Here is a 24,392-nt window from a genome sequence, read left to right on the forward strand (position 1 = left end):
CTCATAATGCAATGTCAAGTGAGAAGCAGGACAAAGAACATTTGCAACACAACTGTATTTATAAAATTTTGTTTACACACAAAAAAAGTATTCTGCTTAAAAATATAATTTACATACATATACAACCACACAAGGGAAATAAAATGTTAATACTAGCTAATTTCTATAGAGTTGGCATTTTAAGTCAGAGGGGTCAATACCCCTCTGATTGATGAATAAACATAGTTTATTAAATTTTTTTCTCTATTTCCTAAACTTTCTATAAGGAACTTGTAGTATCTTTATAATAGGAAAAAATGTTATTTTGAAAAACACTCCATATACTTTCAAAGTAGACTACATTCAAAATATTTACACTTACTCATTTTCATCTTCGTTGTCAAAAGAAAGGAGGCTACTATTTTTAATTTGTTTTTGTGAGCTCTTTTTGACTGAGTCCTGATTTATTTCATCTTCATTTGGCTTCTTCTTTTTTGAGCTTGCTGTTAAACCTGAATATTTTTCATCTGAGGGACGCTTGACTGGTTTTCGGTATATGATTCTTCCATCAGCTGGAGCTGGTTCTTCATCTGAGCAAAAACAGAATTTTTAAGAACTTTCTTCTCCTCATTATTTTGCCTTTATCTTAGAAGCAAATAACAAGAAAATCTCATATTGTATTTAAGGATATCCCTGAATCTGATTCGGTCTGGTCTTCTACATTGTTTCTAGCTAAATTGCCCTCAAGACATGCAGTTACTTAATAAAAACTCACACGCTAAAGTATTCTATAATATTGTCAGTTCCCAATTACAATCAGGTTGTATTTTAAAGTATTTTGAAAAGTGATCGTTTGGAACTACAGCATTTTCCCCTAAAGCAATGTAGTAAATGTTCAGAAATAATGAAAAATATACTACATAGCATACCAAACTTAAGGCAGTAATGAAATACACCTTTATCGACTGGTTTATAAGTCTAACCACCTATTTTTTTTTTTTAAAAAAAGGATGCTTTTACTTAAATTCACACTTAATCCTGATAACAACCCAGTAGGTACAATTATTTCCATTTTACTGATGAGGAAATTGAGGCTGAGAGGTATAATAACTTGCTCAAGGTTACACATCTGGTAAGTGTCAAAGCTAAGGCTGGAACCTGGAACTGCTGCCTTGAAACATACCACACTACTAAATAAAATAAACAATTTCATACCCCGGGCTCCTTACATTGTCAGAAAAACCAGATTACTTTCAGACCTACCTGCTTTGGCAGCCTTTATTTCTGCTTTAATTTTCATGACTTCTTCAACTGACAGGTCTCCCTTTTTCAAAACCACCACTTGAGGCTGTTCATCTTCTTTGTCACTGTGATCCCCATCTTCATCTGGGGGCTGAGGCTGAATTCTCTACGGAAAAACACAATGCAATGCGTATAGATCACTGATCTTGAGACAAACAGAACCACTGCCTCTAAGAGAAACTGTAATTATTCACGAGAAGGGTATCTTTATTGAGTAAATAAGGGCAGTGAATTTTAAGGTAACTCCAAAGAGACTTAGCTTGCCACACAAGGGAACAGGTTTAACTGCCATTCACCCTGGAGTGCCTGTCTGGTGGGATTCATTTCCATCTCAGCACGACCCAACTTGTAGTTGCTAGTGTGAGGGACCCTCTGCTTTGGGTACTGCTGTCATTCCTAGCCTACTCAGGGCAGTACTGTGCCATGTCAGTTGTTTGCTCCTCATCAGCACTTTTCACCTGCCTCTTCTCTGAGTTAGACAAGAAATAAACACCATCAAAGTATAGAAAGAAGCTAGTAAAACGGACTCTCTCTCACCTCTGCTCATCTTTTTCCCCTCCTAATAGCTTCAGTTTGGTGGATATCCAACAGCTATTTTCCATGTCTATACAACTATGCAAGTACATAAAACTTTTTGTATACCAACAACACTGTACATATTACTGTGACTTGCTTTTTTCGTATTTATGAAATTTCTCAAACATAAAGTACAGAGAATAATATAAGAGAAACCATGTACTCCCCGTATATGTGTAACAGATGGTAATATTTTGCCAGTTGATTCAGATTTTTGAAATGTCAGACACCATAAGAGCCCCATTCCCACAACTTAACTCAAAAAATATCTTTGCACAGTACTTTAAGATACATATAGAATTATCTGATTTTTAAAAAATCACTGCCTTGCATTTATATAGTCACCTCAGGATTTATTTGACCAGTATCTTGTAAATATAAATTTTGCTTGTTTCCAGACTTTTTTCTACTATGAAAAAACCTCATGCACCTTTTTTTGCTCATTTTTGGGAACTTATATACAAGAACTTTTTTTTTTTTTGAGATGGAGTCTTGCTCTGTTGCCCAGGCTGGAGTGCAGTGGCACGATCTCGGTTCACTGCAAGCTCCACCTCCCGGGTTCACACCATTCTCCTGCCTTAGCCTCCCGAGTAGCTGGGACTACAGGCACCCACCACCACGCCCGGCTAATTTTTTGTATTTTTAGTAAAGACAGGGTTTCACCGTGTTAGCCAGGATGGTCTCGATCTCCTGACCTCATGTTCCACCCGTCTCAGCCTCCCTAAGTGCTGGGATTACAGGCGTGAGCCACTGTGACCGGCCAAGAACTTGTAATGTTAACAGTTCACTAGAGGTGGAACTGTTGGATTGAAAGGTATGCATAACAAAATGTGTTTTCACATGTTATTCAAACACAATCACTCATTAATTCACTTCTCACAGAGACTTCCTTGTCTCCCAAACAAGGCAACAAAGCCCTGCAAGAATTAGCCTCAGCCCATAACCACAGCTTTATCCTGTACCACTCTCTCATGGCATCTAGACTCTGGCATGGCAAGGTTTGAGTACTTGGAGATTTATAAATATATTAGCTCCTTTGCTTTCCCTGTCTCTGAACAAATTCCTACTGCCTTTTAAGCCCCACAGCCCCTGACCAACTTCTTGAAGTTGCCTTCCAGATTCAGAGCCTCTTGAAGTACTTACCTAAATCTCACCTCCTCTTGTTTCTTACACTGTGCATAGCTCATAGGCAGCATGTACTGCACTGTGGCACCAATGTTTTTCTGCTGGTTTCCATTGGGCAAGTGCCTTCTGGAGAGGCAGGACTTCCAGAACTATTTGTTGATCTACTCATGAATGATAAACAGAATGGAAAATGAACTACGTGAAGCCCTGGCAAGTTGCTTTGCCATTCTGACTATATCTCAAAGTTCCCAAGTCTGCTCTATCACTGGACAAGTACATTCTCTTTAATGGTATTCATGTTACTTCACTGATTATTCATCAGTTTCTGCCTGTTTTTCTCTGAAAGTCTCCAATAAATGACCACAAATAGGTAATAAGTTTTTTTAGCCAAAAATATGGGAAGGTGAAATAAAATCATTCCTTTTGTTTCTTAAATTGAGAGTAATTAATTCTGACTCTCTTCTTCTTTTTTTTAAATGTGACTGCCTGGAAAACAAGAGAAACAGTCTAAGGACAGTGGCAGGAGCCACTGATGACTGTTCAAAGACATTTCTGAATTAACTCTCAAGCAAGTGAATAGGGCCAGGCGCAGTGGCTCACGCCTGTAATCCCAGCACTTTGGGAGGCCTAGGCAGGCGGATCACTTGAGGTTAGCAGTTCAAGACTAGCCTGGCAAACATGGTGAAACCCCCCATCTCTACTAAAAATACAAAAATTACCTGGGCGTGGTGGTGGGCACCTGTAATCCCACCTACTTGGGAGGCTGAGGCAGGAGAATTGCTTCAACCCAAAAGGCAGAGGTTGCAGTGAGCTGAGATTGAGTCACTGTATTTCAGCCTAAGCAACAGAGCAAGACTCCACCTCAAAAAAAAAATAAAAATAAAAAAAGTGAATAGGATGATTTAGCTTAACTGCAGAATGATTTCCCATGAAACTCATTTATTTTTGTTAATAGATGACTAAAATCCTGACTACAGTAATCCCCTCCTTATCCTCAATTTCATGTTCCACAATTTCAGTTACCTGTGGTCAACTGTAGTATGAAAGAAGGGTGAGTACAGTATAATAAAATATTTAGAGACAGCAAGCAAACAAGCAAATTCATATAACTTGTACTAGAGTATATTGTTATAATTGTTCTATTATTAGTTACTACTTTGCTGATATTCCTAATTTATATAGTAAACTTCACCATAAGTATACATGTATGGGAAAAAACATATATAGAATTCAGTATTATCCACGGTTTCAGGAAGCCACTGGGAGTCTTGGAACATAATAGGGGAATACTGTATATTGCCAAACTGATTAAAAATGAAGTGGTTCTTACACTGAAACATGGCGTACTTCTCTAAGGGAAATTCCCTTGAGTACATAAATAAGCGAAAATCACTGACATTACTTGGAAAGGATTCCCAAAGTTCTCTTAAGAGAGCATTCCAAGCTGTAACCTTCAAGCTGTCAACTGTGTGTACAGGGTCATCACCAGGACCTCAAGCAAAGTAAAGCTGAGTCTCGTCTTCTCATTGCTGAATCTATGTCCCTTTTCTCAAACCTTATCCTCTTTGTCATCATCCCTATTTTTAGTCATGGGGATCAGTCATTCCCTGTGTTACCTCTAAGAAAAAAATGGCTCCCTGTTGCTTACTAAATAGTCCACATGACCTCACCTCCACTAGTCCCTCTAATACTGCTATATATAGTCCATGACTCTCAAATCTCTACACCTTTACCCATGCTATTCTCTTCATCTCTACCTACTGACCTAACCATGCTCAAGAGTCTACCTAAATATCCCTCCTCCACGAAGTCTAACCTGATAACAAGCAGAGTCATTAACAAATACAAGACCACTACTTAGTGCCAGGCACTGTGCTAGGTGCTGGGAAAATATGGAAGGATTAAGATACTAACTTAAAGAGTTCAATCTAGTGGTGAAGATAAACAGGAAAGCAAGTAGTTGCAATATAAAATGAGTGTTATAGGTAAGATATGGATAAGGTAAAGAGAAAAACAGAGAAAGAGTAACTGTTTGGAGAGCTTTGAAGGGTTTCGGAGAGATGGTAACCTGTGAAAATAGGGCAGGAAGTGTTAAAGAACATGGCATTTTGGAGATCCATCTCTTCATCCTTTCAGAGCCTGGCACAGTGCATGGGGTTAGCACATACTCATCCTACTGGCATACCTTGAAGATACCACAGATTTGGTTCCAGATCACCACAACAAAGCAAGCATCAAAATAAACTGTCACACAAATTTTCTGGTTTCCCAGTTTACATAAAAGTTATGTTTACACTATACACTAACTACAGTTAGTATTAAGTATGCAGTATCATTATGTCTAAAAAAAATCTAGATCCCATTAAGAACATCCACGATTCATGGGAGAAGGCAAAATATTAAAATTAACAGGAGTTTGGAAGATGTACCTACCTTAATTTAAAAATACTTTATTGCTAACAACGTTAAAGCTCATCTGAGCCTTCAGTGAGTCCTCATCTTTTTGCCAGTGAAGGGTCTGCCCTTGATGCTGATGGATGTTGACTGATGAGGGTGGTGGGTGCTGAAAGGCGGGGTGGCTGTGGCAATTTTTTAAAATGAGACAATGATGAAGTTTGCTGCATTAATTGAGTCTTCCTTTCACAAAAGATTTCTCTTTTGTGATGCTGCAATGCTGTTTCATAGCATTTTACCCACAGCTGAACTCCTTTCAAAATTGGAATCAGTCCTCTTAAACCTGCTGCTGCTTTACCAAGTAAGTTTACTCTAAATCCTTTGTTGACATTTCAACAATGTTCACAGCATCTTCACCAGAAGTAGATTCCATTTCAATAAACCACTTTCTTTGCTCATCAATAAGAAGCAACTCATGTGTTCAATTTTTATGAGACTGCAACAACTTAATTACATTTTCAGGCTCTACTTCTAATTTTAGTTCTTTTCCTTGTTCTACCACACCTGCAATTACTTCCTCCACTGAAGGCCTGAACCTCTCAAAGTCATCCATGAAGGTTGGAATCAACCTCTTCCAAATTCCTGTTAATGCTGATATTTTGCCCTCTTCCCATGAATCATGGATGTTCTTAACGTGTCTAGAATGGTGAAACCTTTCCATAAAGTTTTCAATTTACAATATCCAGATGCATCAGAGGAATCACTATCCATGGCAGCTGTAGCCTTACAAATGTTTTGACTTTTTGTTTTGTTTTGTTTCGTTTTGAGACAGGGTCTGGCTCGGTTACCCAGGCTGGAGTGCAGTGGTGCGATCATGGCTGACTGCAGCCTCAACCTACCTGGGGTCAGGGGATCCTCCCACCTCAGCCTCCCAAGTAGCTGGGACCACAGGTGCATGCCACCACACTTGGCTAAATTTTGTATTTTTTGTAGAGATGGGGTCTCACCATGTTGGCCAGGCAGGTCTTGAACTCCTGGGCTCAAGCAATCCACCTGCCTTGACTTCCCAAAGTGCTGGGATTGCAAGTGTGAGCCACTGTGCCTGGCTGTTATTTCTTAAACAATAAGACTGAAAATAGAAATTACTCCTTGATCCATGGGCTGCAGAATGGATGTTGTGTTAGCAAGCATGAAAACCACATTAATCTCCTTGTAGATCTCCATCAGAGCTCTTGGGTGACCAGGTGTATTGTCAATCAGCAGTAATATATTGAAATAATCTTTTTTTTCTGAGCAGTAGGTCTCAACAGTGGGCTTAAAATAATTCAGTAAACCATACTATAAAGAGATGTGCTGTCATCAAGGTTTTGTTTTTCCATTTCTAGAGCACAGGTAGATTAGATTTAGTGTAATTCTTAAGGACCCTAGGAGTTTTGGAATGGTAAATATTAGCTTCAACTTAAAAGTCACCAGCTGCATTAGCCCCTAACGAGTGTTAACCTGTCCTTTGAAAATTTGAAGCCAGTCACTGACTTCTCTCTAGCTATGAAAGTCCTAAATGGGACAGGCATAGTGTTTTTTGAGAGGCTTTGAGAGGCTAAAGTGGGAGGATTGCTTGAGTCCAGGAGTTTGAGACCAGCCTTGGCAACACAGTGGGATCCTGTCTCTATAAAAAAATACAAAAATTACCCAGTGGTGGTGCGTGCTTGTAGTCCCAGCTACTTGGGAGACTGAGGCAGGAGGATCACTTGAGCCCAGGAGGTCAAGGCTGCAGTGAGCTGTGATTGCACCACTGCACTCTAGCCTGGGTGACAGAGTGAGACCCTGTCTCAAAAACAACCACCACCAACAAAAAAAACAAAGTCCTAGATGGCATCTTTTTCCAATAGAAAGCTGTTTCATCTACATTGAAAACCTGTTTAGTGCAACCATTTTCATCAACTATCTTAGCTAGATCTGAATAATTTGCTTCTTCATCTCATACTTTTATGTTATGGAGATAGCTTCTTTCCTTAAACCTCATGAACCAACCTCTGTTAGCTTCACTCTTTTCTTCTGCAGCTTTCTCACATGTCTCAGACTTCATAGGATTGAAAAGAGTTAGGACCTTGCTCTAGATTACACTTTGGTTAAAGGGAATGTTGTGGCTGGTTTGCTCTTCTATCTAGACCACTAAAACTTTCTCTGTATCAGCAACTTAAGCTGTTTTGCTTTCTTGTCATTCATGTGTTCAATACTGATCCCTTCAGCCCTAAACAACAGTAGTCAGGTGTGGCTCTTTCCTGAAGCTCCTCTTCTTCTATGTAGACCCAGGATATTTAGGGCTTTTGGCTACTTTTTTTGTTTGTTTTTTTAGACGGAGTCTTGCTCTGTCGCCCGGGCTGGAGTGCAGTGGCGCGATCTCCGCTCACTGCAAGCTCCAACTCCTGCGTTCACGCCATTCTCCTGCCTCAGCCTCCTGAGTAGCTGGGACTACAGGCGCCCGCCACCACGCCCAGGTAATTTTTTATATTTTTGGTAGAGACGGGGTTTCACTGTGTTAGCCAGGATGGTCTAGATCTCCTGACCTCGCGATCCGACTGCCTCGGCCCCCCAAAGTGCTGGGATTACAGGCGTGAGCCACTGTGCCCGACCTTCTCTCTATATTTTTAAATTTTTTTTTTTTTTTAACTTAACAAAGCATAGAAACAGATTCAGGACATTCCTCCGAAGACGTTCCACACTCGAGTCCTAGGACACGGTTCGGGCGGGGGTCATTTGATCGAGTGGCCTGTGTCCTTATCTGGAATATGGGACGACGCTGTAACTCTAACTCACCCTGCGAACTCACAGCTTTTGAGGTAAACAAGAGAGAAAGAAGAGACAAGAAAGTGATCTTTCTTTACCATCTACCAAGGACCAGGCGGTTTACATGTAAGGTCATTTTTAGGAAAACAGCAGCGCTCTGAAACCTACAGAGCTTTCTGGGCGTAGGGGGCTGTAGTCGCTTGAAAAGAACCAGGCTGGGGGTCCGAGTTCCACCGGAATTGGTGCCGAGCGCCGGTGAAAAGAGGGACCCGACAGCACCCACCCTCCAAGTAGAGGCAAAAGTTGAAAGTGGCAGGCTGGCCGCGCTTCCGAAGTAACACGACTGGCGAGGGCTCACCTTAGTCTCTATGGTGGGTCCCTCCCTGTAGCCGACCCGTTCCTTGAAGCGGGCCAGAAACGCTGGCTCGGCTGGCCGTACGTACGATACCTGGTTCCGCTTGCTCATGGTAGCTCTAGGTAAAGACAGGTTCCGCGACCGATTCGCGACGATACAGAGGCGCTTAGCTGTGACGTCAACTGGACCACGCCCCTGATGCGTAGACCGGGCAACATGGCGGCCTCCATTCGGGCGTCAACGTCGGATACAAGCGCCAAATTCAAATTCGCGGCCATCTTGAGCGGGAGGAATTCAGTCGCGCGCGGCGCAGTCGGGAGGTGGAGGCGTCGGCTGCATTGTTCCCGGGATCGAGGGGTGAGGGCGCTATGGCACCCGGCTGCAAAAGTAAGTCTGGACCCCAGACTTCGTTACCCTATCTTTGCCCCCAAATACAGCTGTGAAAGGATGGCAACCTCGGACCGCCGGCAAGGTTCTTGCTGGGCATGAACTGCAGGAGCTGAGTGACGGGCGGGGGCGTTTGGGAATCCCTCTCTGTCGCTCAAAGACAATACGCTAGCCGAAAAGGTCATCCCTTCCGTGTCCTGTGCGCATGCTAGGAGTCTGGCGCAGTTGTAGGCGCTCGGGATGAGCAGTGGACCTGCCGTTCTTCCCTTTCTTTCCCTCGGTTCTGCTGTTTCTTCGCAGGCCTCTTCCCACATCCCGACCAGGGCTACCTCTCTAGATATCCTTGTTTCAGGATCGGCTTTTGCTCCCACCAGCGTCTGCGTATTTCCACATTTCTGACCTTCCTATAGGGAAGGGTTTATTTATATTCCAAACACTTCTTTCTCTTTTTTCCTTAAGTAAATGGAATGTTAAAACACAGATGTCAGCAATGTCTGTGTTGTCACAGTCTCTATTTTCACTTAAAGGAGACCCGTCCGATTTCTTTCTCTTTTTCACGGAGGAGAGCACTGTCATTTTTGCTTATGATAAACCCTACAGTTTTCAGTAATGTAGTCTTTTGCTGTGCCTGTGTACGTGCGCCACTTCTTACATTGCCACATCTCTTAAGGAGTCTTGTTTTTGTGAACCTGATTATGAGCTGATTTAATGGGATCTTTGTGAGTGGTCTGAATGGTAATAAGGAGAGGCCTAGATCAGATGATTAAGAATTTGTGAACTTCTGTCATTTGAGCTTTCGAACAGCGTTAATGTTTCTAGCTTTCTGTCAATTATAGTTGTTTTTGATGGGTTTGTTGTTTCAGTAACCTTTTAGGTCGATCGCACTTTTATTGGAACACCTCTTTATGCTACCTTTTTCCATCTAAAATATTCCTTTTCCTTCATCATTTTCAGTATTCAAGGACTATGAGCTCACAAAATGGTACCTTATTGGAGAGAAATGTTCATCCTGCTTTCTGAACAATCATACTGTTTGTTCTTTGTTTCCACCTTATGGATCTGGACTCAAGCCAAAAAAATTGATGCCTGTTAAATAAGTAAAGTATCTGCTTATTTAATGAGATATATGTATGTGACTAAGGGCTCTTGTCTGAAAACCAAATTTGAGAGCCTTTCTTAAAGTGGTGGGAGCACTCCCCTTTATGATGGTGGTGATGCCATGGGGAACTTTTCCACTCCCTTAAGTTTGTTGGCAAAATTAAGGTTGATGACTTCCCAGGTAAAGTGCTTCTTGCTTTCCCAGCAGCCCAGAGACCTGGAGCATGAAGTGGGAACACATGGGAGAAGAGAGCCCATGCAGTGGTCTTTACAACTTTTACTTTGTGCCCTGAAAGCTTTTTTTTTTTTGAGACAGAGTCTTGCTGTGTCACCAGGTTGGAGTGCAGTGGTGCAATATCGTCTCACTGCAACCTCCACCTCCGGGGTTCAAGAGATTCTCCTGCCTCAGCCTCCCGAGTAGCTGGGATTACAGGCACGGGCCACCACGCCCAGCTAATTTTTTTATTTTTGGTAGAGCTGGGGTTTCACCATGTTGGCCAGGATGGTCTTGATCTCCTGACCTCATGATTTGCCCACCTTGGCCTCCCAAAGTTTTGGGATTACAGGTGTGAGCCACCATACCCGGCCCCATGAAGGCTCTCTCTAGTGACATTGACACCATGAGTTGCTGACTGTGAAATCAGAGAAATGAAAAAGTGAAATATACAATTCCCTTTTTTTTTCTTTTTTTTTTTTTTTAAAGACAGTGTTGCTCTGTCACCCAGGCTGGAGTGCACTGGCACAATCTTGGCTCACTGCAGTCTCTGCCTCCTGGGTTCAAGCAGTGCTTGTGCCTCAGCCTCAGAGTAGGAGATCTGGATTTAGCATGCCTTTGTTCAAATCCTAGCACTTCTCAGTGATGGTTCCTTAGATCTCAATTAGAAATAATGCCAGAACTATCTACATTTGTGTAGTTTTAAATTTCACTTTATCTCGCTATTTGCTCATTAACTTTGCTTCTTTTTTTATTAAGTAAACATTTTACTTTGGGTTCCTTTTAGATTTACCAGGAAGTTTCACATAAGCGCAGATCAGTATCCATCTATTTAGTTTCCATCTGATCAGTTACACAGATCTCTGCAGAGATGAAGAGCTGGCAGCCTACCTTCTGGGGCTTCTTGTTGTTGTTTGATTGTGTATTTGCTTAGCAACTGGCTGGATCAATTTAGTGAAGTCTATTTCCCTCCTATACTGTTAAGCCTTTGATGTTGCTCCTCAGGAAAGCACAGCTTTGGATATGCCCACCTGTATCCTGGGATCACAGTGGTTTTGGTAGGGATCTCTTTCTTTCCATGACTGCACACAGCTGTGAAACTCCAGTAATTGTTAGCTGATTGCTCTATTGTTTTTTAACAATGTCCTGGGGCATAAATTGTCTTACAAACTACTTCAGTTCTTGCTCCATTGAAGGAGTAGTTTCTGAGGTTGTCTTTCGTATTTCTTCTGACTCCACTGTAGCTACTCCCAGTTGATCTTATATCCCCATTGTCTTCTGGCAAGCGAACAGGCCTACAATTTAGCTTGTATCTTGAATGTCTTCCTAATTACTTTCACTAAAACCTACACTGTTCCTGAGAGTGCTCTTAGGTTTGAACTTCTTTCCCCCACACCCCACCCCAAGACCGAGTCTTGCTCTGTCACCTAGGCTGTACGGCAGTGGCGTGGTCTCGGCTCACTGCAACCTCCACCTCCTGAATTCAAGCGATTCTCCTGCCTCAGCCTCCCAAGTAGCTGAGATTACAGACGTGCCACCATGCCCAGCTAATTTTTGTTTTGTATTTTTAGTACAGAGATGGGGTTTCGCTATGTTGGTCAGGCTGGTCTCGAACTCCTGACCTCAAATGATCCGCCTGCCTCGGCCTCCCAAAGTGCTGGGATTACAGGCATGAGCTACCACACCTAGCCAGGTTTGAACTTCTCTTTTTTTTTTTTTTTTTTTTGAGACAGAGTCTCGCTCTGTCGCCCAGGCTGGAGTGCAGTGGCCGGATCTCGGCTCACTGCAAGCTCCGCCTCCCGGATTTACGCCATTCTCCTGCCTCAGCCTCCCGAGTAGCTGGGACTACAGGCGCCCGCCACCTCGCCCGGCTAGTTTTTTTGTATTTTTTAGTAGAGATGGGGTTTCACTGTGTTAGCCAGGATGGTCTCGATCTCCTGAACTCGTGATCCGCCCGTCTGGGCCTCCCAAAGTGCTGGGATTACAGGCTTGAGCCACCGCGCCCGGCCAGGTTTGAACTTCTCTATGCTCTGTTGCAAATGAATTCAGCTCATTTGGGAAGAGAATAGGAGTTATCTGTTTATGGGCTGATTCTTCGTCTAGGCAAAATCTCTGAGCCTGGGCACTATAGTTGGGGATAGGGATAATGGCAGTCTTGTCTCTGAGTGATACCCTTTCTAGTTGCCGAGCATTTTGTGGGGAGGGTGGGGAGTGCAGCAGCCTTGTGTGGAACCACTGCCTAATGAGTTGGGACAAGGGTGATCAGGGCCCCAGTGTTCTCAGCATGCAGTTGCAAGATGAGGGCTGGGTGGGAGAAGGGAGAGCCCTCACCTCTCAACCACACTTGTCTAGGACTTTACCTCAGCATCAGGTAGCTAGCTGGAGACACAATGATACACTGACATCCTGCTACTCTGTGGAAGACACCCTTGCAGTTAGGAGCTGGAGGGGGATCCCTGTGTTCTTGGCTGCTGCAATCGACAGTGGAGTGTTTGCCTTGCTCAGATGGGAGGAAGAGAGCAATCTTGGTTCAAATAACACAGGACCACCTTTCTTGATGAATTTTCATAAATGTTCTTGAACGGATGTTTCTTTGTTTGCTGTTTGCCTTTGGGAACATTTCCAGAGGCTTTAATTTTCTTTTCTTTTTTTTGTTTTTTGAGATGGAGTCTCACTCGGTCGCCCAGGCTGGAGTGCAGTGGTGTGATCTCGGCTCACTGCAAGCTCTGCCTCCTGGGTTCATGCCATTCTCCTGCCTCAGTCTCCTGGGTAGCTGGGACTACAGGTGCCTACCACCATACCTGGCTAATTTTTTGTGTTTTTAGTAGAGATGGGATTTCACCATGTTAGCCAGGATGGTCTCAATCTCCTGACCTTGTGATCCGCCCGCCTCAGCCTCCCAAAGTGCTGGCATTACAGGTGTGAGCCACTGCGCCCCGCCAATATTCTTTTTTTAAATTTCTTTTTTTTTTTTAAGTTTCACTGGGGAGTGGGTCAGTGGAGTTCCTTATAACGTCAGTCAGAAGTCAATCTCTGACTTCTTTTTTAACAGAATTATTCTGCCTGCTAGGTTGAGAAAAGATGGGAGTGGGGGAGAAAGAGAAGCAGAGAGACTGTTGTAATAACACAATAAAGAGATGTTGCTGGCTTGGTTCTACACTGTGGCAGTGGATTTGGCAAGAAGCTGTTGGACTGTGGGTATATTTTGAAATTAGAGCCAAAGCTTTGCTGAGATTGGATATGAAGAGTGAGAAAGAACAGGGTCAGGGATGACTATATGGTTTTTGGCCTAAGCAACTGGAAAGATGGAGTTTACGGAGATATAGAAACACATTTGGGGTAGAGGTGGGGTATTCAGGCGCTCAGTTTTGTACACATTAAATTTGATTCATTGCCCACTGCATATCTAGTTAGAGATATCAAATAGGTAATAAGTTGTAAGAGTGTGGAGCTCAGGAGAGCAGTCCAGGAAGAAGATTTAAATTTGTGAATCATCAATTTATACCTAGCATTTAAAAACAGGCCAGGCATGGTGACTCTGGTGACAGAGCGAGACTCTGGCTCAAAAAAAAAAAAAAAAAAGAACCATTGATGCAGGATATTTTGCTCCTTAGCTCAGCTAAAATCCAGGTTCTTGTTGCATGCGCAGGAAAAATCAGGCACGCGGACACATTGAAAGATAAGGAGAGTGGAATTTATTAAAAGGAAGCTCTCAGTGAAAAAAAGTGTGTCCTGCCAACAAGCTGCCACCTCACAGATTGAATACCAGGTCACCACACACCAGCTGAAGAGGCCAGGCTTCTCCCCCTGCATAAGGTGCAAATTCCCAGTGGCTCCACCCCATTCTCTGAGTGCGCATGTGGGCCTTTAGTCTGAGCCACTCCACATTGATTTATTTTCCTTACTGTGTGTGTGTTAAGGGACAGAATTTTTCTTTTCTTTTTTTTTTTTTTTTGAGACGGAGTCTTGCTCTGTTGCCCAGGCTGGAGTGCAGTGGCCGGATCTCAGCTCACTGCAAGCTCCACCTCCCGGGTTCGGGCCATTCTCCTGTCTCAGCCTCCTGAGTAGCTGGGACTACAGGCGCCTGCCACCTCGCCCGGCTAGTTTTGGGACAGAATTTTTCAATGACCTGGGAAGCGTTTGGCTGTCTCCTGTCTCTTATCATTCCCCCTTCTAAAGAGTACATCTAACTGCCCTTAGAATAAAGATAAGAACAAAGACCAATCTTAACTGTTTCCTGCTGACAGGGGATGCTGTGTTGGGAAAATGGCAGTCAGATCTCCCTAAGAAGCTGATCTAAGGGTTCCTGGCAAAAGGGACCATTATCTGAGGCTCCAGTTGCGACTGGAGTTTGATAGCCTGAAGGCAAGAAGAGACAAGCTGGGTTATTAAAAAACATGTATCAAAACAAAACAAGGACGGGGGAAGAACAGCTTGAAAATCCTGAGGCCTTTTACTGGTTTGCACAGGGTGAGGGAGGCCAAAAGCCCGATTGGTTAAAAAAAACTTTTACCCTTTTGCCGGCATGTCAGTCTTCTGGGTTCCCTTCCCCCAAGCCCAATCCTAAACCAATCTCAAGTTTAAGGTTTGGGAAATTAACTTTTCACAGTTTAGAGGATGGATTCGAGGGGAGTGTCCTGTAGTAAGGAGACACAATTACCTATCTGTGAAGAGAGGACACAATAGGAAATGGAAAAAAGAAGGTGTTTTTTTCAAAGGAGTCCCAGGGGTTCAGGATGCATTCAAAAAGGGGACAGATTGAAGATGAATGGCTACCCATCAAGAAAGAGGGGAGCAGGTGTCCCTGGTTCCTTTCTCTTCCTAGCGAATACCCAGGGTAGGTGAGGGAGGGAGAAAGCGAGGTGTCCCTTTTTATTTCTTTTGTCCTTATATCCCCAAGACCCGGTGACCATCACAGGGTGCCACCCATGGATGTCAAAGCGACTTTCCCCCATGTTAACAGGGGGGTCTAGGAGGTGGAAATATCCACTCTTACCCACATATGCCCTATCTCCCCTGCTGTCAGTAGCCTTCAAGTTCTCTAGACCTCATTTATGTCATGGATACTAGCATGATGTTTATCCATGAAACAGGAGGCTTGGCTTAATTGGCAGGAATTAGTCATGCTCACCTGTGCTGTGCTTTTTAACTTCTGTTACCATCTGCCTCTGGATCCCTCAGATCCAGTTTTTTTTTTTTTTTTCCTTAGGGACCTGATGTTTGGAATTGAGTTTGGAACCAAAAATGTGTCTCAGGGGTTGTATGGACTCCTTATCATAAGCTGAATGCTAAGGTGAAGCTGTGGAAGTGAGTCCTCCTCCAAGGGAAAGAAACGGATGTCCTGTGTCACACCCAGATAACTGGTGGCTATGGTTATGCTAAGATTTGGGTGCATGGAGCTTGGTTTTGGTTAGCTCCCTTGGTCTTACTTTCCCAAAAAAGAAACCTCTAGATGACAGGCACCCTATTTATTCCCACCACCTAGCAGGATTTGCAGGATAATTACTCAGAACTAGAATATAGATTCAGATTTTTACATTACCCGTCCCCCTTTGTTCCTTCTGGGCTATAGTCGGAGATCTCTGGTTGGATCACAGGAATAAGCAGGGTTAGTTTTTAAACAAACTAGGCAAAAAACTTGAAAACAACTAGTGGGTCTAGAATTTAGTGATAAGTTTTGAAACGTAATTTATCTCTCTCCAGTCCTCATTTTTCTTAAAAACAAACCATGATAGGACTGAGTTGTTTGCAAAATAGACTTTAGTCTTACACTTGGCTTGATTATTTGCGTGAAGTGCAGCAAGAATTATTTTTACAGAGGACTTTTAGATTGGCTTTGATGGAACTGTATTCCACAAGGAATCTCAGATAGGACTTTCTAAAGCTGAGCCGAGCCATGGGTTTGTACCCTCAAATACCTGTGAGTTGGGTAAACTCCTCTCTTCTTGAGGTCCCAAGAGCATGGGGTTCCTGGGCCTGTTAAAAAGTGACACTTTTTACTCACCACAGATTAGGAACCATGTACGGGGACTGTGTAGGCAAGGTATGAGGCCAGTTTTCCCAAGGAACTTTTTTTTTTTGAGACAGAGTCTTGCTCTGTCGCCCAGGCTGGAGTGCAGTGGCCGGATCTCAGCTCACTGCAAGCTCCGTCTCCCAGGTTTACGCCATTCTCCTGCCTCAGCCTCCCGAGTAGCTGGGACTATAGGCGCCCGCCGCCTCGCCCGGCTAGTTTTTTGTATTTTTTTTTAGTAGAGACGGGGTTTCACCGTGTTCGCCAGGATGGTCTCGATCTCCTGACCTCGTGATCCGCCCGTCTCGGCCTCCCAAAGTGCTGGGATTACAGGCTTGAGCCACTGCGCCTGGCCCCAAGGAGCTTTTATCAGCTCTGCAAGTCAAGCTTGACTCCTTAAAGGGAAGCATACCCTTCCAGTCAAAGTCCTTGGCAAAACAACTAGTGTCTTCAGTTGTGTCCTGTTGCAAAGAAAATGGACTCTTATTGCACTGATGCAAACAACTATATTGTCATAAGTTAAGAATACTCACAACTAGTTTCCAAATTCTGGAGAAGCCAGGCAGAGAGGGAGAGAGACAAACACGCTTCAAATTTTGTTCACAGGAGTATACCTTACTCAATTATTAAAGGCTGTAAAATAGTTCAAAATAGTTTCCTTGACTCTGAAAAACAAAACAAGGATTGGCAATGTTCCAAGCAAAAGTCAAGATTACTTCAGTTTTGTATTCATTAAGTCCATCCAGTTAACTCTTGTTTAGCTTGATATTCATGAACATTTCAACTCTTCATGAGTCCTGTTTGTTTTTTCTTTATTCTAATGTCACAATCTCCAAAGTTATCAGAAACCTGCATTTGAGAGCACCTACGAAATTTCTATGGCTGATTATAAACTATCTTTTGAAGAGGATGAAAACAAGACAACAATTATCTGTGAATAACAAAATGTCCAGGGTAGTTACAGTCAGAAACAGAATTGACAAATAAATGTGGTTATCTGTGGTTTATAATAACATAACAACCTTAATTGTGATTGATAGCATATACTCCTGATGGGGCCCAAAGATAATTTCTGATGGCCTGGGACTCCTTGGAAAAAACAGAAAAGGCACCACAGATTCCATTTTGATGGTCAGACACCAGAATTTTAGAAATCCCATACAATTTTGGAACATATATTAATACTGTTCCCTAAAATATAACCTGAAGAAGATTAAACATTATTTTGGCAATCTCATGTCAGGTAATCTGTTTACCTAAACATGTCAGGTAATCTGTTTACCTCTCTTCTGGATGTGCCAGGGCCCTCTGTAGCATCCAAAAGCTAGGTGTCAGGAAAGACAATTTTGAAACTGAAGCTTGATTTTGGGAAGCCTGTTGAATATGTTAGAGGTTTAAAACATTTGATTTTCATGAAATAGAATTCCAGATTACCATAAGTTATTTATTTTGCCAAAATGATGGCTCAGAAATTTTAAAAAGCAAAAACCTTTTATGACAGCCCTTTACAGATTTAGCTAAAGAGCAGATTGGTGCCTTAAGAGACCCTCGTTGTGCTTTTATTTTCAATGCTCAATTTACAGAAAAGCCATATAATACCCTTTTGAATTTAATCAGTATGTTCACACAAGGAATTTTTTTTGCAAGATTAATTTTTACAATCATTCCACTACTTGTTTAAACATTTAGCTTTATCTTATCTAATTCAAAACAGTCCTTTAACCCTAGGCAAAAATGTACATTTTGATGACATCTGAATTTTACCAATAATTTTTAAGGCTGTTTTTATTTTTCAAAGATTAAAGTCATGTGAACTAAACGGTACCACAGCTCTTCTTTCTTTAAAACATATTTGATCTAAGTGCTTATTTTCCTTTAGGCCAATTAATTAGAACTCTTGTTTATAGAGATCACACACACAACACATACATAACTACATAGGCAGAAGAAGATCCAGTAGCTATAAGATTTTCTGTTCACCAATTTCATAACTGGACAATTAGCCTCTGAGTGGGGCCCTTTAAGAGCAGGGCTAGGAAAACATGTAGTTTCTAGGGCCTAGTAAACAAATATAGCCAGAAGACAAAAACAGATTTTGAGAGGGATCCATCCACCTCTAATTCCTGGGTCTCCAATAGGAAAACAAAGGTCTCTCCCAAAATGGAATCCGTGGAGCCTTTTCTGTTTTCCCCAAGGAGTGTCAGGCCATCAGAAGTTATCTTAGGGCCCCCATGCATGCATTAAGAGTGGCAAGACAAAATGGAGAAAAAGAATTCAGTTAACTGAGAAAAAACCTTTTCCCAACAAAATAAGATCCAAGAAGAGAAAAACACAAAGGCCTTTTAAATACACTTATAACTTGGATATCCACTTTCAATTAAGCTGAGCGCTTTTTAAGAAAATCCTTTTAAGTCCCTTATTACCCAATATTAAACATGTAAAGTGGCCAGTATTTCTGGCTTCCAAACTTTACCAAAGGTAACCTCCCAAGTGCTCAGAGAAAGGAAAATTCAAGGTGGTTCATGGAGGGGAAGAGAATCAACAAATGGCTAAGGTCACACAGATATCAAACCAGAAAGGACTCATTCCTGAGCCAGGATTGAACCGAAGCCACCATTGTAAAATGACAGAGGCTAAAACAAAGTACTGGGTACGTGGTTACAGGCCACGTTTCCAAGGACGTAAAACAAGATGGAGGCCTGCAGCAAAGTTTGCCATTGACCAGTTTACCGGACTGGTTTGAACAGTGGACCTATGGAGTCCTAGGCCGGCATCCCATCCTAAGGTACCCTTCTTTCTGACAGAGCCATACAGAAAGACATGGAAAGCACACCAGCTTGGCTACAGCCTAAGACCAACCTCACAAATCCTTTTTCATAATTGAAACCTTACAGAGAATATAAACAGTGATAGTTGGGGTCTTGGCCTAGTAAAACATCTTCAAAAAAAAAAAAAAAAAAAAAAAGCCTCTCACATAAAAGTTAATCCCTGGTGGAAAAAAGGAAAAAAAGCTTAAATGCAGGGCTTGAAAGATGCCTCAAGGAAGAACCTGTTATTCTTATGTGAATGAGTTTCTGCAACAGGGAGATAAATCTTTAATTGCTGTTTCTTCCCTGGGGCTTGGACCTAGCTGGGCCCCTTGGCTAGGGGAGGGGAAGACTCTGTGGGCATGTGGTGAGGAACCCTAGCCAGCCAGCCAAGTGGGGTCCTTGGGCCATGCACCCCAGCCCCACCTGGGAGGGGAGGGACGCAAGGAGCTGCCACTCACCCATCCATCCTACGCATGAGCCTGCAGCCATTGGGTTGGGGGTAGAACACTCCCAGTATTGTAAAAGAAAAGATAGGTGCTATTACAGTCTCAAAAAAAGAAGGAAAATGCCACAGAAAGGCTGGGCTGGGCTGGAATGAGGCCAACATTCCCTACCCTGAGAGCGATGGGGGATAGAAAGGGGCACAGTTTCCTCTACCCTCAGAAGAAGTCCGAGGACAATAAGGCTCAGAAACGAGAGAGAAAAAGACTTTTTTGTTCACATTTTATTCACCTTTACTCATGTCCTTATACAGGCCACCAAAATGATGCAGGATTTTTTGCTCCTTAGCTCAGCTAAAATCCAGGTTCTTGTCACATGACCAGGAAAAATTAGGCACACAGATACATTGAAAGGCGAGGAGAGCAGAATTTATTATGTTATGCCCAGACTGTTTGTTCCCCAAAGAAGACCACCAGAGTCCAGAGTCAAAGCCAAGTGGCAAGGATCTTTTACTGCAAGTTCGAACTTGGTCCCTCCATTCCACAGCATACAAGAGGGCCCCGAACAATGCGAGTGCTTGCCTTTATAGCCCGATGTAAATAGGATAGTAAAGTTACAGAGGAACAAGGGAATTCTTTTGGTTACAGCATTACAATTGGTTTACATTTTAAGTTATACATTTAGTAGTTTTTCTATTGGTTCCCACGCTTTCAGTAAAACCTCAAACGCTGTGTCCTTATCGGGGATTTTCCAGGTGGTGTTTGTCAGGAAATTGAGAGATATATGGTGGGATGTGTTTGTACTGGGCTCAGGAAGTTGAGAGATATATGGTGGGATGTGTTTGTACTGGGCTCAGGAAATTGAGAGATATATGGTGGGATGTGTTTGTACTGGGCCTGTTTGTGTTGAGCCCGGGGCTGAGGAATGTGCCTGATTTCTTTCAATTAAAAGAAAGCTCTCAATGAAAAAAGGAGGTCCTGCCAACAGGCTCCCACCTCACAGATTGAATACCAGGCCACAACACACCAGCTGAAGAGGCCAGGCTTCTCTCCCTGCATAAGGCACAAATTCCCATTGGTTCCACCCCATTCTCCCAGTGTGCATGTGGGCCCTTAGTCTGAGCCACTCCGCATTGATTTATTTCCCTTACTGTGCATGTGTTGAGGGATGGAATTTTTCACTGTGGTTATGTTAGGCAAGCCCCCTGTGCACAATGACCTGGACGGCATTTGGCTGTCTCCTGTCTCTATCACCATGACACTAGGTGTTATGCACAATGACCTGGACGGCATTTGGCTGTCTCCTGTCTCTATCACCATGACACTAGGTGTTATAACCAGTAATGGGTTGGGATAGAATGAGAATAGGATCAAGGCCTCAGCTGTGGAGCACCACATTGTTAATGCCAGGGATCTGAGGAGGCTGAATATAGTAGGCAACGCAGGAGCATGTTAGAGAAGAATAGGATTTCCATATTACAATTTAAATGACCTTTAATGACTTTTTATTTTTATTCCAGCTGAGTTACGCAGTGTGACAAATGGTCAGTCTAACCAAACAAGGTAAGAAAAAAAATATTCTTGATGAGCTCCCAAAGGACTAGGGATTGAATATTTTCAAAACAACCATTTAGCTTAGTAAAGAGTACTTATTTCAAAATTTAACTTAGTCCTCAACCAGCTGGAAATGTGAGAAAATCACATATTCCCTTTGCCCTTTCACTTTCCAGGCAAAATAATAGAATCAGTAGCATAATTCTCCTTGGGAATGACTGACTTATTATTGCTAGTAAGAGGGAAATGAGAGACAAGCACTACTTACTCCATGAAATAAACTCACACTCCCTTTGAGTTCAAGTAAAGGGTTGTGAAGGTGCCTGTTGTGAAGTAAATCAGTAAAAGGAATGGGTCATGTGAGACTCTTTGAAAAGAGATAAATTTGGCCGGGTGCAGGGGCTCATGCCAGTAATCCCAGCACTTTGGGAGGCCAAGGTGGGCAGATAACTTGAGGTCAGGAGTTCAAGACAAACCTGACCAATATGGTGAAACCCCATCTCTACTAAAAGTACAAAAATTAGCTGGGTGTGATGGCAGGTCCCTGTAATCCCAGCTACTTGGAAGGCTGAGGCAGGTGAATCACTTGAACCTGGGAGGTGGAGGTTGCAGTGAGCCAAGACCGCACCGTTGCACTCCAGCCTGGGCAACAAGAACAAAACTCTCCATCTCAAAAAACAAACAAACAAACAAACAAAGAGGTAAATTTGTATGGGGTATGTCTTCGGCTTTGTTGGAGAAACTCATTATAGAAACATTACAGGCAATATGAGACTTGGATCCTTTTTCAGTTTTCTTCTTCAATAAACTGCACTGCTACTTTTTTTTTTTTTTTTGTCTTTAGTAATGAAGGTGATGCTATCAAAGTTTTTGTGCGAATTCGTCCTCCTGCAGAAAGATCTGGGTCAGCTGATGGAGAGCAGAACTTATGCTTATCTGTGCTCTCCTCCACGAGTCTCCGGCTGCACTCCAACCCTGAGCCCAAGACCTTCATGTTTGATCATGTTGCAGATGTGGATACCACTCAGGTAATGATAATTGGAAATTTAACTTTTTTTTTTTTTTTTTTTGAGATGGAGTCTCACTCTGTCACCAGGCTGGAATGCAGTGGCATGATCTCGGCTTACTGCAACCTCCGCCTCTAGGTTTCAAGCAATTCTCCTGCCTCAGCCTCCCGAGTAGCTAGGACTACAGGTGCGCACCACCATGCGTAGCTAATTTTTGTATTTTTAGTACAGAAGGGGTTTCACCATGTTGGCCAGGATGGTCTTGATCTCTTGACCTTGTGATCTGCCTGCCTTAGCCTCCCAAAGTGCTGGGATTACAGGTGTGAGACACCTTGCCTGGCTGGAAACTTTACTTTTTACCTGGAACAGGTAGGCCTTCATTAGCTCTAAGAATTTCATTTCTTGGTCAGGTGCGGTGGCTCACGCCTGTAATCCCAGCACCTTGGGAGGCCGAGGTGGGCGAATCACAAGGTCAGGAGATTGAGATCATCCTGGCTAACACAGTGAAACTCCGTCTGTACTAAAAATACAGAAAATTAGCTGGGTGTGGTGGTGGGCACCTGTAGTCCCAGCTACTCAGGAGGCTGAGGCAGGTGAATGGCATGAACCCAGGAGGCGGAGCTTGCAGTGAGCAGAGATTCTACTGCTGCACTCCAGACTGGGCAACAGAGCAAGACTCTGTCTCAAAAAAAAAACAAAACAAAAAAAAGGATTTCTTTCTGGGTTGGTCTCTTTTTAATTTCATCTGTCTCAAATAAGGAGACTCAAATATTCCATAAATATTTTAAATCTAATTTTATTAAATAGTTTTCTCCTTTTTTCATCAAACTTTGTAGCAGAATGACAAAAGCCTCCTTTTTTTTTTTCCCACCAAGTGATAGGAAATTATGGGCATAGTGTCACATGCCTGTAATCCCAGCTTTTCGGGAGGCTAAGGCAGGAGGATCACTTGAGCCCAGGAGTTTGAGGCTACAGTGAGCTATGATAGTGCCACTGCACTCCAGCCTCGGCAACAGAGCAAGACTCTGTCTCTTTAAAAAAAAAAAAAAAAAAGATCCGTGATGTTCAGTGTAGTAGCCATTAGTTGTATGTGGCTATTTAGATTTAAACTAATTAAATGAAACTTGAAAGTCAGTTACTCATACACACTAGTTATATTAAAAGTGTTGCTCGTAGGAGATACAGAAGTATGTTATCAGAAGAAAGGGAATTTATTATAGTCATTGGGGAATAATTTAATATTTATTAGGCACTTATTTCATATTGATTAATCATTATCATCTTATTCATTTTAATAAAACTGCTTTAATTTTAATAAATATATTTTAATAAATAAATTTAAAAAAAAGTGTTGCTCGTGCATCTGAGGCACTGGAGGTTAGTGAAGATGCACTTTTTGGAGCCAGTGCATGATTGAGAAATACCGTTGAACTGCCTAATCTAAGGATTTAGGATTACCATGATGTCAACAAGTGCTTTTCTAATTAACGTCAACTTAATTAAGACCTAGTTAGTGCTATCCAATGGAACTTTCTGCAGTGATGGAAATGTCCTGTATCTGTGCTGTTTGTTACAATGGCCTCTAGCCAAATGTGACTATATAAGTTTAAATTAATTAAATCCAATTTAAAATTCAGTGCGTCAGAGGCACTAGCCACATGTGGCTCCTGAGCACTTTTAATATGGCTAGTATGTATGAGGAACTGACTTTTGAGTTTTGTTTACTTAATTTAAATCTAAATACCTACATATAACTAACGGCTACTATACTGAACATCACAGATTTTTTTTTTTTTTTTTTTAAGAGATGGGGTCTTGCTTTATTGCCAAGGCTGGAGTGTACAAGTGATCCTCCTCCTTAGCCTCCCAAGTAGCTGTGATTATAGGCATGTGTCACTATGCTTGGCTAATTTTTTTTTCATTCCAGGATAAATCTCAATTATGCCCAGCTACATTTTAAATTTTTTGTAGAGATGGAGTCTTGCTGTTCCCCAGGCTGGTCTCGAACTTCTGGCCTCCCAAAGTGCTAGGATTGCAGGTGTGAGCCACTGCACGCAGCCCATCACAGATCTTCAGTATTCCCTTATACATGGAGATGTTTTTGGGCCGACGTTTAGGTCTTTGGATCTTCTTTTATGTGGAGCATAGCTGGCCAAGAGATACATAAAATGAGGGCCTTGTGCAGTGGCTCATGCCTGTAGTCCCAGCACTTTGGGAGGTGGAGGTGAGGTCCACCTCACAAGGTGGATCACGAGGTCAGGAGTTTGAGACTAGCCTGATCAACATGGTGAAACCCCGTTTCTACTAAAAATACAAAAATTAGCCAGGCATGGTTGCGCGCACCTGTAGTCCCA

General features: G+C 42.6%; 2 protein-coding genes across 4 annotated transcripts in view; one reads left to right on the forward strand and one right to left on the reverse strand.

The window, feature by feature from the left end:
* Nucleotides 1-40: 40 nt before the first annotated feature.
* On the reverse strand, nucleotides 41-8,676 carry KIAA1143 (KIAA1143 ortholog). The gene is made up of 3 exons (XM_005546856.3): nucleotides 8,522-8,676; nucleotides 1,243-1,387; nucleotides 41-569 (listed from the first exon to the last, which is right to left on the reverse strand). The coding sequence occupies exons 1-3, from the start codon at nucleotides 8,627-8,629 to the stop codon at nucleotides 358-360; spliced, it is 465 nt and encodes a 154-aa protein (XP_005546913.1). The 5' UTR covers nucleotides 8,630-8,676; the 3' UTR covers nucleotides 41-357.
* A 138-nt stretch (nucleotides 8,677-8,814) lies between these two features.
* KIF15 (kinesin family member 15) overlaps nucleotides 8,815-24,392 on the forward strand; it is a 97,337-nt gene continuing 81,759 nt past the window's right edge. For all 3 annotated transcript variants that reach the window (XM_005546857.5, XM_045386390.3, XM_065540486.2), the window contains exons 1-3: nucleotides 8,815-8,905; nucleotides 20,998-21,040; nucleotides 21,876-22,059. In XM_005546857.5, the coding sequence (XP_005546914.1) occupies nucleotides 8,887-8,905; nucleotides 20,998-21,040; nucleotides 21,876-22,059 (246 nt within the window). In that variant the 5' untranslated portion in view covers nucleotides 8,815-8,886. The remainder of the gene's footprint in view (nucleotides 8,906-20,997; nucleotides 21,041-21,875; nucleotides 22,060-24,392) is intronic.

This window comes from Macaca fascicularis, chromosome 2 (genome assembly GCF_037993035.2).
Source record: "Macaca fascicularis isolate 582-1 chromosome 2, T2T-MFA8v1.1".
NCBI lineage: Eukaryota > Metazoa > Chordata > Mammalia > Primates > Cercopithecidae > Macaca > Macaca fascicularis.